This window comes from Oncorhynchus clarkii, chromosome 18 (assembly GCF_045791955.1).
Source record: "Oncorhynchus clarkii lewisi isolate Uvic-CL-2024 chromosome 18, UVic_Ocla_1.0, whole genome shotgun sequence".
In the NCBI taxonomy this organism is placed as follows: domain Eukaryota; kingdom Metazoa; phylum Chordata; class Actinopteri; order Salmoniformes; family Salmonidae; genus Oncorhynchus; species Oncorhynchus clarkii.
In genome coordinates, this window is record NC_092164.1 from 8,947,415 (window position 1) to 8,962,731 (window position 15,317).

The 15,317-nt window shown below is 44.6% G+C and overlaps 2 protein-coding genes across 2 annotated transcripts in view; one reads left to right on the plus strand and one right to left on the minus strand.

Annotated features, from left to right (window-relative positions):
* Window positions 1-15,317, plus strand: part of LOC139372981 (receptor tyrosine-protein kinase erbB-4-like) — a 560,371-nt gene that overhangs the window by 430,223 nt on the left and 114,831 nt on the right. The window lies entirely within an intron of this gene.
* LOC139372980 (myosin, light polypeptide 3, skeletal muscle) lies at window positions 5,403-12,832 on the minus strand. Its single transcript, XM_071112888.1, has 6 exons — window positions 12,618-12,832; window positions 11,937-11,994; window positions 7,068-7,211; window positions 6,387-6,557; window positions 6,067-6,144; window positions 5,403-5,857 (listed from the first exon to the last, which is right to left on the minus strand). Exons 1-6 carry the CDS (start codon window positions 12,618-12,620, stop codon window positions 5,829-5,831), a joined length of 483 nt encoding a protein of 160 aa, XP_070968989.1. The 5' UTR covers window positions 12,621-12,832; the 3' UTR covers window positions 5,403-5,828.

Consider the following 15,317-nt stretch of genomic DNA (forward strand, 5'->3'; position numbering starts at 1 on the left):
CGCCAGGAGGCTGTGGAAGGAACAGAGAGTGTCAGCCTGTCTATCCGCACAACTCAACCTGGTTTGTCTTTAATATTTAGAACAATAATAATTTCTCTGGATGACCCATCTTCTCCATATTGGAACACAATCACCCTGGGATATATGAATGAGAGAACCATGTATGTGCTTCCCTGTACTGTGGACATTCACACATAATGCACGCACCCGCGCACACATACACTACAGTACCTGAATCAAGCGCAGACGCGTGTTCAATCAGTGACATCCCCGGCTCTGAAACCTAGAAGTAGTCATTTCCCTTGATCTGGGTATGCGGTTTTTGTTGAACGATAGGTTACAATGCTTCATGGGTGACTGTTGTCGATGTGTTCAGAGGGTCCCTGTTTCGAGGCCAGGTTGGGGAACGGAGAGTGAAGGAAGCAATACCGTTACATAAATAAACACACACCCATTCACAGAAAATCAGAGAGAATATCTATAATTTAAAATCGGAGGTTCCCATAGTAATGCAGGCAGGCCAAACAAAGCTGGCCCTTACAGTACGAGAGCAGCAGCAACCATATATTTACGGATCTACTTTCCATGCAATAATGAAGAAATTCACGTTAAGGAACAGATTGTACAATAAATCTGGACTACTGGTTCAAAATCCCAGCCTTTAAAATCCTCACTTGCGCCTACATTATTCATAATAATGGGCATTCCCCTTATTTTTTCCAGAACTGTTGCAGTGGCTTAAACAGAAGGATGGAATGAACGCTGCTAAGAATTGAAATAGCAGTGTCGAAAACATCATTACACACTTCCACGTTGACTTTCCTTCAGTGCTTTGCATGTGCCAACATAGATGATAAACAGTCCTTGCTCTCTGGAATCCTTGGGATGTCCCTACCCCATTGAAGTTAGAATTGAAAATTGTTAAGTTTAGGGTTAGTTAAGGTTTATGGTTAAGATTTAGGGTAAGGACGTCCCAAGGACCCAGAATAGCACTAACCGATGATAAACACAGTTAATGATGGTGGACACGTCGGTGTTGGACACTTCGCAAGTCGCATTAGTACATTTTCTAACACATCTCTTCAGTACTTAATAGAGCGTCTGACAGAATTACGAAAGATTTCAGTTCTGGGTTAACCGAAATTAGCCATGAAAGACTGAAGTGTTTTTGTATTGCTTATAAGCCCATATTCAGTCAAAGACCGTACCACACCGTACTTGGTATTGTTGGTATCATAGCGTGGTAAATGGTCTTTGACAATAACATGTGCTCATTACAAGGAGGCAGGTAGCCTCACATTTAAGAACGTTGGGCCAGTAACTAATTCGAATCCCCAAACTGACTAGGTGAAAGATCTGTCGATGTGCCCTTGAGCATGTTACTTAACCAGAGCAGTTTACAGGAGACATTACAGGTTAAGTGTCTGCTAAATGACCAGAATGCAAATGTAAAGACAGAAAACTTTAATTGGTGAAACAGCCAAGTCTGTTTGGGATATTATAACGACAAAGAAGTTACGGCAAAAAACCAACACCATTTCATATTCCTGGTGTCCTACTGTATCTGTATTAGACACTGTTTCCTCCGTTTAATCACAGCATATTCTACTAACTGCACATGAGAAATATTTCAATAAGAACATATATCAACCCATGTTAAAAACTGCAGAGACGTCAAAAAAAGTCAGAATTATGTTCTTGATTGTAGTTTTGTGCGTGCAGCAGGCATACTAGTGCTGCAGTATAGAAATACGTCTCGGGACACTTTTCATTCTGCATTTTGAGTGTCTCGTCTCTGACATGTTTGTACTCGTTACAAATGTGGTCTCGAATTGAGTCAAGTCAGAGATCAGGGACCCTATGTAACCATGAGGTCCCCCTAGTCCATGAGGTCCCCCTAGTCCATGAGGTCCCCCTAGTCCATGAGGTTCCCCCCTAGTCCATGAGGTCCCCCCCTAGTCCATGAGGTCCCCCCTAGTCCATGAGGTTCCCCCCTAGTCCATGAGGTCCCTCCTAGTTCATGAGGTTCCCCCCCTAGTCCATGAGGTTCCCCCTAGTCCATGAGGTTCCCACTAGTCCATGAGGTTCCCCCCCTAGTCCATGAGGCCCCTCCTAGTCCGTGAGGTCCCTCCTAGTCCATGAGGTTCCCCCCCTAGTCCATGAGGTTCCCCCTAGTCCATGAGGTTCCCCCCACCCTAGTCCATGAGGCCCCCCCTGGTCCATGAGGTCCCCCCTAGTCCATGAGGTTCCCCCTAGTCCATGAGGTCCCTCCTAGTCCATGAGGTTCCCCCCTAGTCCATGAGGTCCCTCCCCTGGTCCATGAGGTCCCCCCTAGTCCATGAGGTTCCCCCTAGTCCATGAGATCCCTCCTAGTCCACGAGGTTCCCCCCTAGTCCATGAGGTCCCTCCCCTGGTCCATGAGGTCCCCTAGTGGAAACACGTATAACCAGGCCAGCTCGGCTCAGTTCAAAAGTATGAAATGGTGAAACACTTACCACAAGCCATGCTCGCTTGACCGCATTGCCCTGAAGGGTATCCATGTTTTTTAGATCCTTAAACATGCCTGACATGTTTTCCTTGCCAGTGAGTTGAGGGCAGGACAGTGGGGGCACTGAGTTGTTTTTAGTCTTGGTAATTTTTCCTGAAAATAAAAAAACTATGTAGTGGGTAATATAAATGTTGAGCTGATCTGAGTAATCTAATAGAGAGGATGCAAAATAAAGTACCAAAGCAAGCAGAAATGCAAGAAAATGTATAAATGAAATATAAAGAATGATAATTACCACTGAACAGATTCCAAGATCCCAGATTGTATGGGTTCCCGAATACCAAATTGTACCTTTATTGGTTCACCAATCCCAGACTGTAACATTCATGGCTGGTATCAGGAACAAGCTAACAAAGTGGCAAGCTCTAATAACTGAGATCTGCATACAAATACACACCCTTTTTTAAAACTGTATAACTGATCTTGGACCTGCATTTTGCGTGATGGTACAAAGGTATTTCATTTTTTTGCTGATATTTTTTCATATTTTTTATTTAACCTTTATTTTATTAGGCAAGACAGTTAATTTTAAGAACTAATTCTTATTTACAATGACAACCTATGATTTCCAGGATTGTGGTAAATAAATGTGCAACTATGCTGATCAAACAAAATTATTTTGAGAATCTATGAAATCATTACACTGCGACTGTTAAAATTCAGATAGGGATCAGCTATTGTTATAAACTGTAAATTAGGTTTGTTAAACACACGTTTGTTTAACCTTACCTTATCAATCCAGTATGACTATTTCGGTTAAAATTCGGAACTGATCGGGGAAAATGTGCATTAGGTCGCAGACATAACCATAACAGTATTGATTACCAGACAGCATGAAGGCAAAAGATAAGTGAAAGAGCTTCAGATACAGAAGTACCCAATTAGCCACTAATCACCCCATTAAAAGGTGGAAAAATTCACATTCACCATATGAATGGTGTGATTGGTAAGATGTTTCCACCTTTTAATGGTGTGATTGGTAAGATGTTTCCACCTTTTAATGGTGTGATTGGTAAGATGTTTCCACCTTTTAATGGTGTGATTGGTAAGATGTTTCCACCTTTTAATGGTGTGATTGGTAAGATGTTTCCACCTTTTAATGGTGTGATTGGTAAGATGTTTTCACCTTTTAATGGGGTGGTTATAGTCTAATCGGGTGCACCCGCAGTCACACGTTATTGCCAAGGACACAGTAACCTAGATAACGTCAGTTAGGTTAAACCAGGCCAAGAATGAAATAAAAAAACCATTCAATCGATCAGGATAGTCAGTTTCATGAATAGGGAGTATGTATGCAGTGTTGTATAGCTGAGTTATTATGGACTCAAACCCCCTAGCAAGCTAGCTAACTAACTAAGCGTAACTAGGTATTTCTGGTTGTATCCCTAGGTGACTGTGTCCCAGTTTCGCATTAGCGGGTCAACAGACAATGTTGAACAATATAACTAACTAGCTATATTTTGCTTGCTGATTAAGTTACATGACAACATTGTAAAACTAAAATATGTTTATGCATCATTTTGATGAATTCAACACTATTCTCCATAGAAACACTAAACAATTTATGTACTGCTCATTGAGTACTGCTCAAAACGAACGGATCTGGCACTTGCAGTAGAGAGTATCTGTCAACCACGACATACATTTTTCACACTAGTTAAACACGTGTTGACAGCTTTTGAGAACATTTTCCCGTGTAACACTTTTACCCAACCGACACAACAAAAGTGAATGTGTTTCTTCAAGAGTAGGCTACAGCCTCATCTGTTGAATGTGCTGCAATCTACTGGGCGGAGGTAAGGCCTGAATGAGCCTACGACATATTTTCTCTGCCTACACATTACATACTAGGGTAGTATGGGATTTGGGTTTCAATAATCCAATAAGATTAACAAAATGTGTTATGTTTTGGGTTACATTGAAAAGTCTACATTTCAGGGTATTTTTTAAAATATTTAACCTTTATTTAACTAGGCAAGTCAGTTAAGAACAAATTATTATCCCCCATCAGTGTGGGATTTGCTATTCTCTAATCCAGTGAGATTGTGAACTAACCTTTTGAATTGGTCATTTCATTCAACAGCAAGTATGTACCAAAAGAGAATATGTTTTACAGTGGGCTAACATATTTTCTGCAGTGCAAAAAGGCTTTATGATATAGCCACTCGATATGTTGTTTGGTGATACTTTAATACCCATGTATGTACATGGCACGGCTGTATGGGACTAGTCAAACATGGTAGATGCTAAGTGAGATCCTTGGGTTTCTGAAGATGTGTCAGTCGATGGAAGAAAAGTTATTTGTAATGTCTTCAACCTTCCTATTTTCATCCCATTAAAGGCCCATTGCAGTCAAAAACGTGACTTTCCTGTATTATATATTTCCACACTGAGGTTGGTATAATACTGTGAAATTGTGAAAATTATGATAATGCCCTTTTAGAGTAAGAGCTGTTTAGATAAGAATGCCTTAAGTTTCATCCTGTTTTGGTGGGATGGAGTTTAGTTAATAAACCAGTAACAGAGTTCCAAAACTTTCTGCCAATAAATGCTAGTTTTCAGCCCCCCCCTCATTGAAAACCATAATAAAAACGGGTGCATTGGGCCTTTAACTTACCATTGCAACATGTAACTGTAGATTCAGCAAATAGTGTTCTTTCAGTCAACAGTAGTTCACTTGTTTAAATATAACTACATGTTTATGAAAAAATATGCTATGATATATGATAGTTGTATTTCAGTGAAGGTGTATTTATTCACATCTTAATATTCCTGTCTTATCTTTTCATGGAGGACACCTGTAAAATAGTACATCGTCACAAGCTCAAAGAAGAAGACCAACAATCAAGCCAGGTGGGGGATGTACTTTTGGAAAAGTTTATTCTGAAACGACAGAGTGAAAATAAATATAACTGATGGGGGAGGGGCTTGGCGGCCGATCCACAATCATTTCCAGCCAGCATTGCCGGCAAGATGATGACATGAGGTGGGCGGGGCAGAGGGTACAATCCCCTACTTGATGAGTGGTCACCGTCCCACCCCAAGAGGAGAAACATGCCCCAGGTGGAGGCGAGGCTCGTCATCTGACAGCGGAGAGGTCACTTCCGTAGAGAGGAGTAGTGAGGAGTTGAAAAGGGGACGGACGAAAACAGAACAAACACAGAATGGCTTTTCGACATCCCATTATAGTCCTTTTCTTTCCTAGGTTGGTCTTTAGAAAAACAGTCCTGACACCATGGGGTCTGGGAGATGGATAAGCTTTAGTTGCCGCAGCACTATCTTACACAGACAGGACGTGCTTGACAAATGCTGTGGGGAGAACAGAGAGAACGCATAAGTACAGGAGCAAGAGACCTAGATAAAAAAATCATAAAACATACACATTTATAAAATCATTTCATAAATATCAATTTAAATAAGAGTACAAATATTTGAATGATAGTGTTATTAAAACAGCCTGTGACGTGATCTGTGCAGGATCCAGGGTATTTGCTCTTTAGAGGTTGAACAAGACTTGCCCTCATAGTTGATGCTCCCGTTCTCGTCCTCCTGACCTATAAGGAGGGAATCAATCTCGGCCTCTGACATCTTCTCACCTAAGAGGGACCAACAACGAGCCAGTCAGGAAAACACACACATCCTGAATGCAAAATCAACCCCAACACACCCTACACCCTAAGCACGTGTGTAGATCTGAGACGGTTAGACAGGTGTAAGCAATGTGGCAGTAGTGTCCCTCGGGTGTAGGGTGGCCAGGGGATGTCACCCAGCCAACCCCTAACCCACTGCCCAGTCAGCGCTGTACTGTAACGTGTCTAAATGTATCGACTCCACTCACCCAGTGTGCCCAGCACAATGCGCAGCTCAGCCCCAGACACGGTGCCGTTGCCCTCCTTGTCGAAGACGCGGAGACCCTCAACGTAGTCATCAAGTGTACCCTTCACTATTTTATCCACTTTTTCCATCATGGGCATGAAATCGGCGAAGGCCAGCCTCTTGTTGGCCATATCTGACACGACGAAGGAGAAGAGATTGACGTTAGTCACACACGGTAGGGTGGTCCATCTATAGCCTTCCACTGCTCGTTTTCATACGATCACATCGTGCACACCACGTCAATGACAAACAGTGTCTCGCTAGTGACTGTCGTTACCTCATTATTATTTTATATAATCAGTCTTTCAACCAGACAACAAAATTAACAATCATATCGTTACCAGATGTGGGTTCAAATAGTATTTGTTTATTTCAAATACGTGGAGTGTTTGATCAAGACCACCTGGAGGGCCAGATGGGGGCGGGATTTACACTTTTGGGACTATTCCATCCCCGGGGCCACATTCAGTAGGGCAAACGTATGTGGGACTTTGCAATGTCATGACTAGAACAGACATCATTACTTATTCTACAGGAGTAGAGAGGCCTGTTTGGTCTTCATACTACATTTATACCTGAACGTATCATGACGTTCTCACAACGTTCTCTCAACCTATCCCTATAGGAGTAGTGGTGGTCTCACCATCGGGGGATGGTTTTCCCAGGATCGCTGCAACCTCCTTGTTCTGGGGGTTCTGTCCCAGGGCGCGCATGACATCAGCCACCTGGTTGTATCCAATCATGCTGTCACCGACTCTGTCGAAGAGCCCGAAGGCCTCTTTGAAGTCTGGAGGGCGAAGGGAAGAGCAGAAGAGTTACGATGAGTTGGATGAAGACAAGCAGAAAGTGTGCACAAACATACAGTAAGTAACCTGACAACTCTTCACACTCAAAATGTTTCAATAAATCAAAGTTGTAATATTGTAGTTATTGAAAGGGACGAAAAGGAGCTTCGTCGTTATTAGTCATTTTGTTTTGTGAACAAATGACAAAACAGACCAGATATTTGTTCAATACTTCTAGTAAAACTACACGCAATCAATGACACCGTTCTCGTAAAAGTTCATTCTAAATGCAGCACTGGAGAATGGTGAGAAACGATATGTCTCATGTTGCCGTGCTGCAGATTCCAAGATGGCGACCGCTCGATTCCTCCCTCATTGTCCCCTGAATAATTATCAACTGTAGAGGTGAGGTAGCATGGCAGGCGGGTCCCTATTTCTATGGACTCCACTGTGAATCCCAATTGAAAGTGATCCAACAGATTACTGGCCTTATGTGATTTCTGAACTGCAGCAGCTGCCCCCCTCCCTCACTCCCCCCTACAAGGCCTGCTGGCGTTTGGCATTTAGGACCAGCGACTGACAAGCGATACGCCCTCAGAAAGTAACCCATGCCATATACGGGCACGGGCGTGTCCGCCTGCTCGGTTTAAACATAAGAATGCTGACTCTGGAGTAATCAACACACGCTAGCATAGGGCCCGCCTGCATTCCTGCAGCACCCAGCCTAGCTTCTCCTCCAGCCAATGGGGCCCGCCTGCAGCACCCAGCATAGCTTCTCCTCCAGCCAATGGGGCCCGCCTGCATTCCTGCAGCACCCAGCCTAGTTACTCCTCCAGCCAATGGGGCCCGCCTGCATTCCTGCAGCACCCAGCCTAGCTTCTCCTCCAGCCAATGGGGCCCACCTGCATTCCTGCAGCACCCAGCCTAGTTACTCCTCCAGCCAATGGGGCCCGCCTGCATTCCTGCAGCACCCAGCCTAGTTACTCCTCCAGCCAATGGGGCCCGCCTGCATTCCTGCAGCACCCAGCCTAGCTTCTCCTCCAGCCAATGGGGCCCGTCTGCATTCCTGCAGCACCCAGCCTAGCTTCTCCTCCAGCCAATGGGGCCTGCCTGCATTCCTGCAGCACCCAGCCTAGCTTCTCCTCCAGCCAATGGGACCCGCCTGCATTCCTGCAGCACCCAGCCTAGCTTCTCCTCCAGCCAATGGGGCCCGCCTGCATTCCTGCAGCACCCAGCCTAGTTTCTCCTCCAGCCAATGGGGCCCACCTGCATTCCTGCAGCACCCAGCCTAGCTTCTCCTCCAGCCAATGGGGCCCGCCTGCATTCCTGCAGCACCCAGCCTAGCTTCTCCTCCAGCCAATGGGGCCCGCCTGCATTCCTGCAGCACCCAGCCTAGCTTCTCCTCCAGCCAATGGGGCCCGCCTGTATTCCTGCTGCACCCAGCCTAGCTTCTCCTCCAGCTAATGGGGCCCGCCTGCATTCCTGTAGCACCCAACCTAGCTTCTCCTCCAGCTAATGGGGCCCGCCTGCATTCCTGCAGCACCCAGCCTAGCTTCTCCTCCAGCTAATGGGGCCCGTCTGCATTCCTCCAGCACCCAGCCTAGCTTCTCCTCCAGCCAATGGGGCCCACCTGCATTCCTGCAGCACCCAGCCTAGCTTCTCCTCCAGCACCCAGCCTAGCTGCTCCTCCAGCACCCAGCCTAGCTGCTCCTCCAGCACCCAGCCTAGCTGCTCCTCCAGCCAAATGGGCTCGCCTGTATTCCTGCAGCACCCAGCCAAGCTGCTCCTCCAGCCAATAGCAATTTCTCTAGTCTAGAGTATGCAGAAGCAGTGGATTCTTTAGGAAACAGTTTATAATAACTTTTATTACATTATAAATGTTTATAATGAAAAAACATTTGTTTATTAATGCTTATTTATGAAAGTTGATCAAGTGTTACCAATTTGTTCTAATAGTGACTTGTCTGATAACACCTATACAATAATTGTATTGTATAAGATGACATACAGGAATTGTATATGGTCTTAAGAACAGTGTGTTAATGATGTGTCCAGTATAGGAGAGTGTACATACCACTGGACTGCCACTGACTGACGTGATACTTAACTAGGTGCTAAAATGAAGAAAGGGCCTCAACAGTTAATTTCCAGCTCACCCTTTTCTGACCAGTTACCTACCACTAGTTAGTTCTACACACACCAACTACCACTAGTTCTACACACCAACTGCCACTAGTTCTACACACACACACACACACCAGTTCCACACACACACACACACCAGTTCCACACACACACCAACTGCCACTAGTTCTACACACACACCAACTGCCACTAGTTCTACACACACACCAACTGCCACTAGTTCTACACACCAACTGCCACTACTTCTACACACCAACTGCCACTACTTCTACACACCAACTGCCACTACTTCTACACACCAACTGCCACTACTTCTACACACCAACTGCCACTACTTCTACACACCAACTGCCACTACTTCTACACACCAACTGCCACTACTTCTACACACCAACTGCCACTACTTCTACACACCAACTGCCACTACTTCTACACACCAACTGCCACTAGTTCTACACACCAACTGCTACTAGTTCTACACACCAACTGCTACTAGTTCTACACACCAACTGCTACTAGTTCTACACACCAACTGCTACTAGTTCTATACACCAACTGCTACTAGTTCTATACACCAACTGCCACTAGTTCCACACACCAACTGCCACTAGTTCTACACACCAACTGCCACTAGTTCTACACACCAACTGCCACTACTTCTACACACCAACTGCCACTACACACCAACTGCCACTACTTCTACACACCAACTGCCACTACTTCTACACACCAACTGCCACTACTTCTACACACCAACTGCCACTACTTCTACACACCAACTGCCACTACTTCTACACACCAACTGCCACTACTTCTACACACCAACTGCCACTACTTCTACACACCAACTGCCACTAGTTCTACACACCAACTGCTACTAGTTCTACACACCAACTGCTACTAGTTCTACACACCAACTGCTACTAGTTCTACACACCAACTGCTACTAGTTCTATACACCAACTGCTACTAGTTCTATACACCAACTGCCACTAGTTCCACACACCAACTGCCACTAGTTCTACACACCAACTGCTACTAGTTCTACACACCAACTGCTACTAGTTCTACACACCAACTGCTACTAGTTCTACACACCAACTGCTACTAGTTCTATACACCAACTGCTACTAGTTCTATACACCAACTGCCACTAGTTCCACACACCAACTGCCACTAGTTCTACACACCAACTGCCACTAGTTCTACACACCAACTGCCACTACTTCTACACACCAACTGCCACTACTTCTACACACCAACTGCCACTACACACCAACTGCCACTACTTCTACACACCAACTGCCACTACTTCTACACACCAACTGCCACTACTTCTACACACCAACTGCCACTACTTCTACACACCAACTGCCACTACTTCTACACACCAACTGCCACTACTTCTACACACCAACTGCCACTAGTTCTACACACCAACTGCTACTAGTTCTACACACCAACTGCTACTAGTTCTACACACCAACTGCTACTAGTTCTACACACCAACTGCTACTAGTTCTATACACCAACTGCTACTAGTTCTATACACCAACTGCCACTAGTTCCACACACCAACTGCCACTAGTTCTACACACCAACTGCCACTAGTTCTACACACCAACTGCCACTACTTCTACACACCAACTGCCACTACTTCTACACACCAACTGCCACTAGTTCTACACACCAACTGCCACTAGTTCTACACACCAACTGCTACTAGTTCTACACACCAACTGCTACTAGTTCTACACACCAACTGCCACTAGTTCTACACACCAACTATCTCTACACAAAACAACAGCCACCCTGAAGGAGTCTTTTAAAAGATCATGTCCTTCAGTGAGGAACAAAGGGTGGAGGGTGGGTCAGGCTCCTGCTGTACGGAGATGCGGCTGGCCACGCGAGCCCTAAGGACCACTGTGCTCTGTCATTCAAGACAAGACAGTGCTGCTCAGAATAGAAGCAGGGACACTAATCTCCTCTGGACAGCTGAACAAGCCCCTGGGTTATTCTGCACTTGTGTTGTCAAGGCCATGGGCTCCAAAACTAGTGGACACAACTTAGGTCATTTCCAGTGACTTATCACACTTTGTTAGGCCCTCACAGAGGGGACCTCATGGTGCAGAAACCATGCAGATCATACAATTCTACGTTGAGAGGATAACTAAAGCTAGTCCACAGGGGAACGTATTCTGGGGGCAACTTGACTTGAGTGTAATTTTGCCTATTGAACTTGGTGAGTGCTACTTTGTAAAACACAGGGGACATGCTTTATCACTGAGCTATCTGTAAAGACAAAGTCCTCACCTAGTCCACATAGTCCTCACCTCACCTAGTCCTACACAGAGTCCTCACCTCACCTAGTCCTACACAGAGTCCTCACCTAGTCCTACACAGAGTCCTCACCTAGTCCTACACAGAGTCCTCACCTAGTCCTACACAGAGTCCTCACCTAGTCCTACACAGTCCTCACCTAGACCTACACAGTCCTCACCTAGACCTACACAGTCCTCACCTAGAGAGTAGATAGACAGGACAAAGAGAGGGCCCTAAGAAACTCAACACACTTCACTTACCCTCGATCTGGTCAGCCGAAAAAGCGGAGCCGGATGCCTCAGCGGGAGCAGCATCAGCCTATTAAAGATGCACACAGCACAAGACAAGGATGAGTCCCTAGGACCTGATCTGGGACCTGTTATAACCAATCCATCACCACCATGCACCACGGGCGTCCTGCCATTCTCAAAGTACCAACACATCGCCGGCACCATGGTGATACAGAGACTAATCTCAAAGTGATGCAGGTGCTCAACAGAATAACATACAAGTACAGGTGTATGGAAGGTCTACATTCTAGATATAGAACAATAAATTAATTAGACACTAGGTGAGAAATTACAGTAGTCAGTGTGACGATGGCTAGATGAAATGCTTTCAATGGTACAAGTAGGTAGAGGTACAGATTAGCATTAGGGATATATTCCAAGGTTTCTCTGTGGAGCCCAATGAGAAGCTCTACTCTAATACGTCCACCTTGGTTTCTTCCCCAAAAAATGGAGTATGACAGTGGCTTATTTTGTTAAAGAAAGGAACCACCCAAGTCTTGATATCCAATCTCTATACCAAATCACACAGATGCCCCCATGGTAGTTCTGTAGCAACGTCAGGCTTTTAGATAATCCAATAGCCCCAAAGCCACACAACTGTATAGGCACAAAAAAAAGCATTCAGGCAGTGGTAAATCCAAAAGTACACACCATTACGGAGATGAAGGAGTTGACACGGGGCAGAAAGAAATACTAAAGAAGCCGGAGTCCCGAGAGAGAGTGGTCCTGAACCATGCTCAATGTCCCTCTCTTATTTATGATCGGGTGGTGATGTCACGGGGCGGGTCAGATGCCACTTTGGAAGTTCTCTAACTTTCTTAGGGCAATACGGAAAGTGGAGCTGTGGTCCCCTCTTGGAGCGCTGGCAGGCCTTTAGAAGGACGGGGACAGGGCTATATTTAGTCGGCTAAGGAACTGATTCGAGACGCCTTGTCTCGGGTCAGCATTTCCAAACCCCTTTACAAGGGTCGCAAATGATTTTATTGGTTGACATTCTAGCCTGCAGTAGGTGAGTGATAGATGGGCACTTAAATGGGCTGGATTTGCGTGTTCCGGCGCGGATTTTAAAAAATGCGCCGAACCAACAGAACCTACAACTGCAGAAAGCTTCTCATGTGATATTTTTAAACAGTGAGAGTCTTCCTCCTCTTATGGTTGTATAGGGGAGTAGTCAAACACACAACGAAAAGCAGGGTCCTGTTGGGTCCGCAGCAACAGTACGTCATGAAGCACTACGTTTAACAGGATATTTTTTGGCCGTAATAAGCATAGTGCCCTACAAATCAAGTTAGCCTTTTCCTATTGACGCTGCACACCTATTTGCATTAGGCCATAAACAACTGACACGAATTCGGTGGTAGGCTAATAAGTAGATGTGCGTGGGTTAAAAAAATCCCCTGGGAAGCCAAGCCAGATTTTTTTTGTTGCCATATTACAACCTGTGTTGTGATAATTGTGTTGTTTGCTCTATAACCTGTTAGTTCATATGTCTTGACACCGTTATATTTAGGTCTAAAGGCCGAGACAGTAAGTAGAATACATTAAACCACACCTCTGTTTCATCACAAAACCGGAGTGCAACTCTGACCGGTGGAGTCCACAAAGCATATTGTATAGTTAGTTACCTGACATACAGCATGGTCAAGAAAGTTAATGTTTCCCATATTTTCGGACTAATGATTTAGAACCAGGGACAATTACTGAAAGTCGCAAAGACAACAGGAGCTGCCTCCACTATTCCAGCATCACCTGTGCTTAGCATAAAACAGTGACTAAAAACTAAAAGATACCACTAACAATTGTCCAATCAATGTAAGCTAAATATGTGGCTGTCCATGGTTCTGATGTGTGTGTTTGTTCGTGCAAGTAGAAAAAACATGTTGACTCACCCTACTTGTAGAGGTCAATGCCATCCTTCTCTCTTGCACGGTGACGAAACGGTCTATGATTGTCATACAGTACACGCTTTTATTTGTTGTTGTCTTAGGCTACCTGGCTAAAACGCTTGCTCGCTAGAATAACTTCCTTTCATGGGCAATGTTATCTAGTTAAACATTAGCCTTCTACATCTAGCTACATATTGAAACTTCAATCTTCTTAGTCCAGGGGCACAATGTATTTTATGGTTGAATCAAAATCACTGTAATAATCATTGGCCAGTGCAGAGAACTAAGTAAACCCACAAATCCAAATACCCATCTCCACCCATTGCAAATGTAGGAAAGGGTCCATTTTTAGCAAGATGGCCCCCGTTGGACAACAACAAAACGAGATGCAACAAATCAAGGTATTTTTCTGTGATAGGAGTGATGGCATATCCAAGCTGGCTTCCCTTGACACTTTGTTTTGGTGAGTCAGGACCATTCACAGTTGAGCTCACTCAGCTTAGCTCAACGCTGATTGGCTATTCATACTTTTTATCAAGGCTGATTGGCTATTCATACTTTTTATCAAGGCTGATTGACTATTCATACTTTTTTTATTTGATCAAGGTAGGCCAAATGATCACAGGCTTCCCTTGTATTCAATGCTACAGTTGGCAAAAGTAAAGGCTTGTTCTTGTTTTCATTATCCAGTTTGTGTGTTGTATGTTTTACCAATACATTATGACAGAGGTGGACGTTAGCCAATCATTTTTGTGTGTGGGTCACTGTAATATGAAATGACCAATAACGAGCAGAAAGACATTTTATTCTTCTGTCTTATTGGTTCAATTGTTCGCTCAGCACTCTTTCGTAAAATAAGATGAGCCGGCATGTCAGGAATGTCACCTGACAATCACTACACAAGCTAACAGAACAACCACCCCCTCCCAAGCTCCTTCACCCTGTTCAATCGAAACCAGACACCAGGGGATTGCGGAGTGTGTGTGTGTGTGTGTGTGTGGGGGAGAGCACACATTGTTGCGCAATAGGAATGCACATTTGGACTAAAATAACCAAACAATGTGGGCCTACTATAAGAAACAATTATTCTTATCCTTGAATAAGTTGATCCTACCTATGGTCCAAGATTGAGAGACATATGACACTGTACTGTCAACAGGCCTAACACCATTAAACACAGGAGAAATACATCATGTCTGGGCTGTCAGAAGTGGACAGGCTACATATCAACGTCTATGATATAGGATGCATGTTGTATGATACCTTATTGAAATGGTGCTTGTGAACGTCGATAACAGCCTGGCAGCGATTCAAAGAAATAGAATAATCTGTGATTGAGATAAAGGTTGTATGAGTCCAGTTTGTGATGACACAGATTATAGCTATACCGTGTGTGTGTGTGTATAAAAGACTTGGAAAATCAACAGCATGAAGAATGAGTAATGACTCACAACATAATGTTTTG

Excerpts from the sequence above, each read along its gene's own strand:
- LOC139372980 (XM_071112888.1), bottom strand. Across the intron at positions 7,212-11,936 it reads TTCGGCTGACCAGATCGAGG|ACTTCAAAGAGGCCTTCGGG; the intron begins GTAAGTGAAGTG and ends TTCGCCCTCCAG. Across the intron at positions 6,145-6,386 it reads CATTGTGCTGGGCACACTGG|GTGAGAAGATGTCAGAGGCC; the intron begins GTGAGTGGAGTC and ends GGTCCCTCTTAG.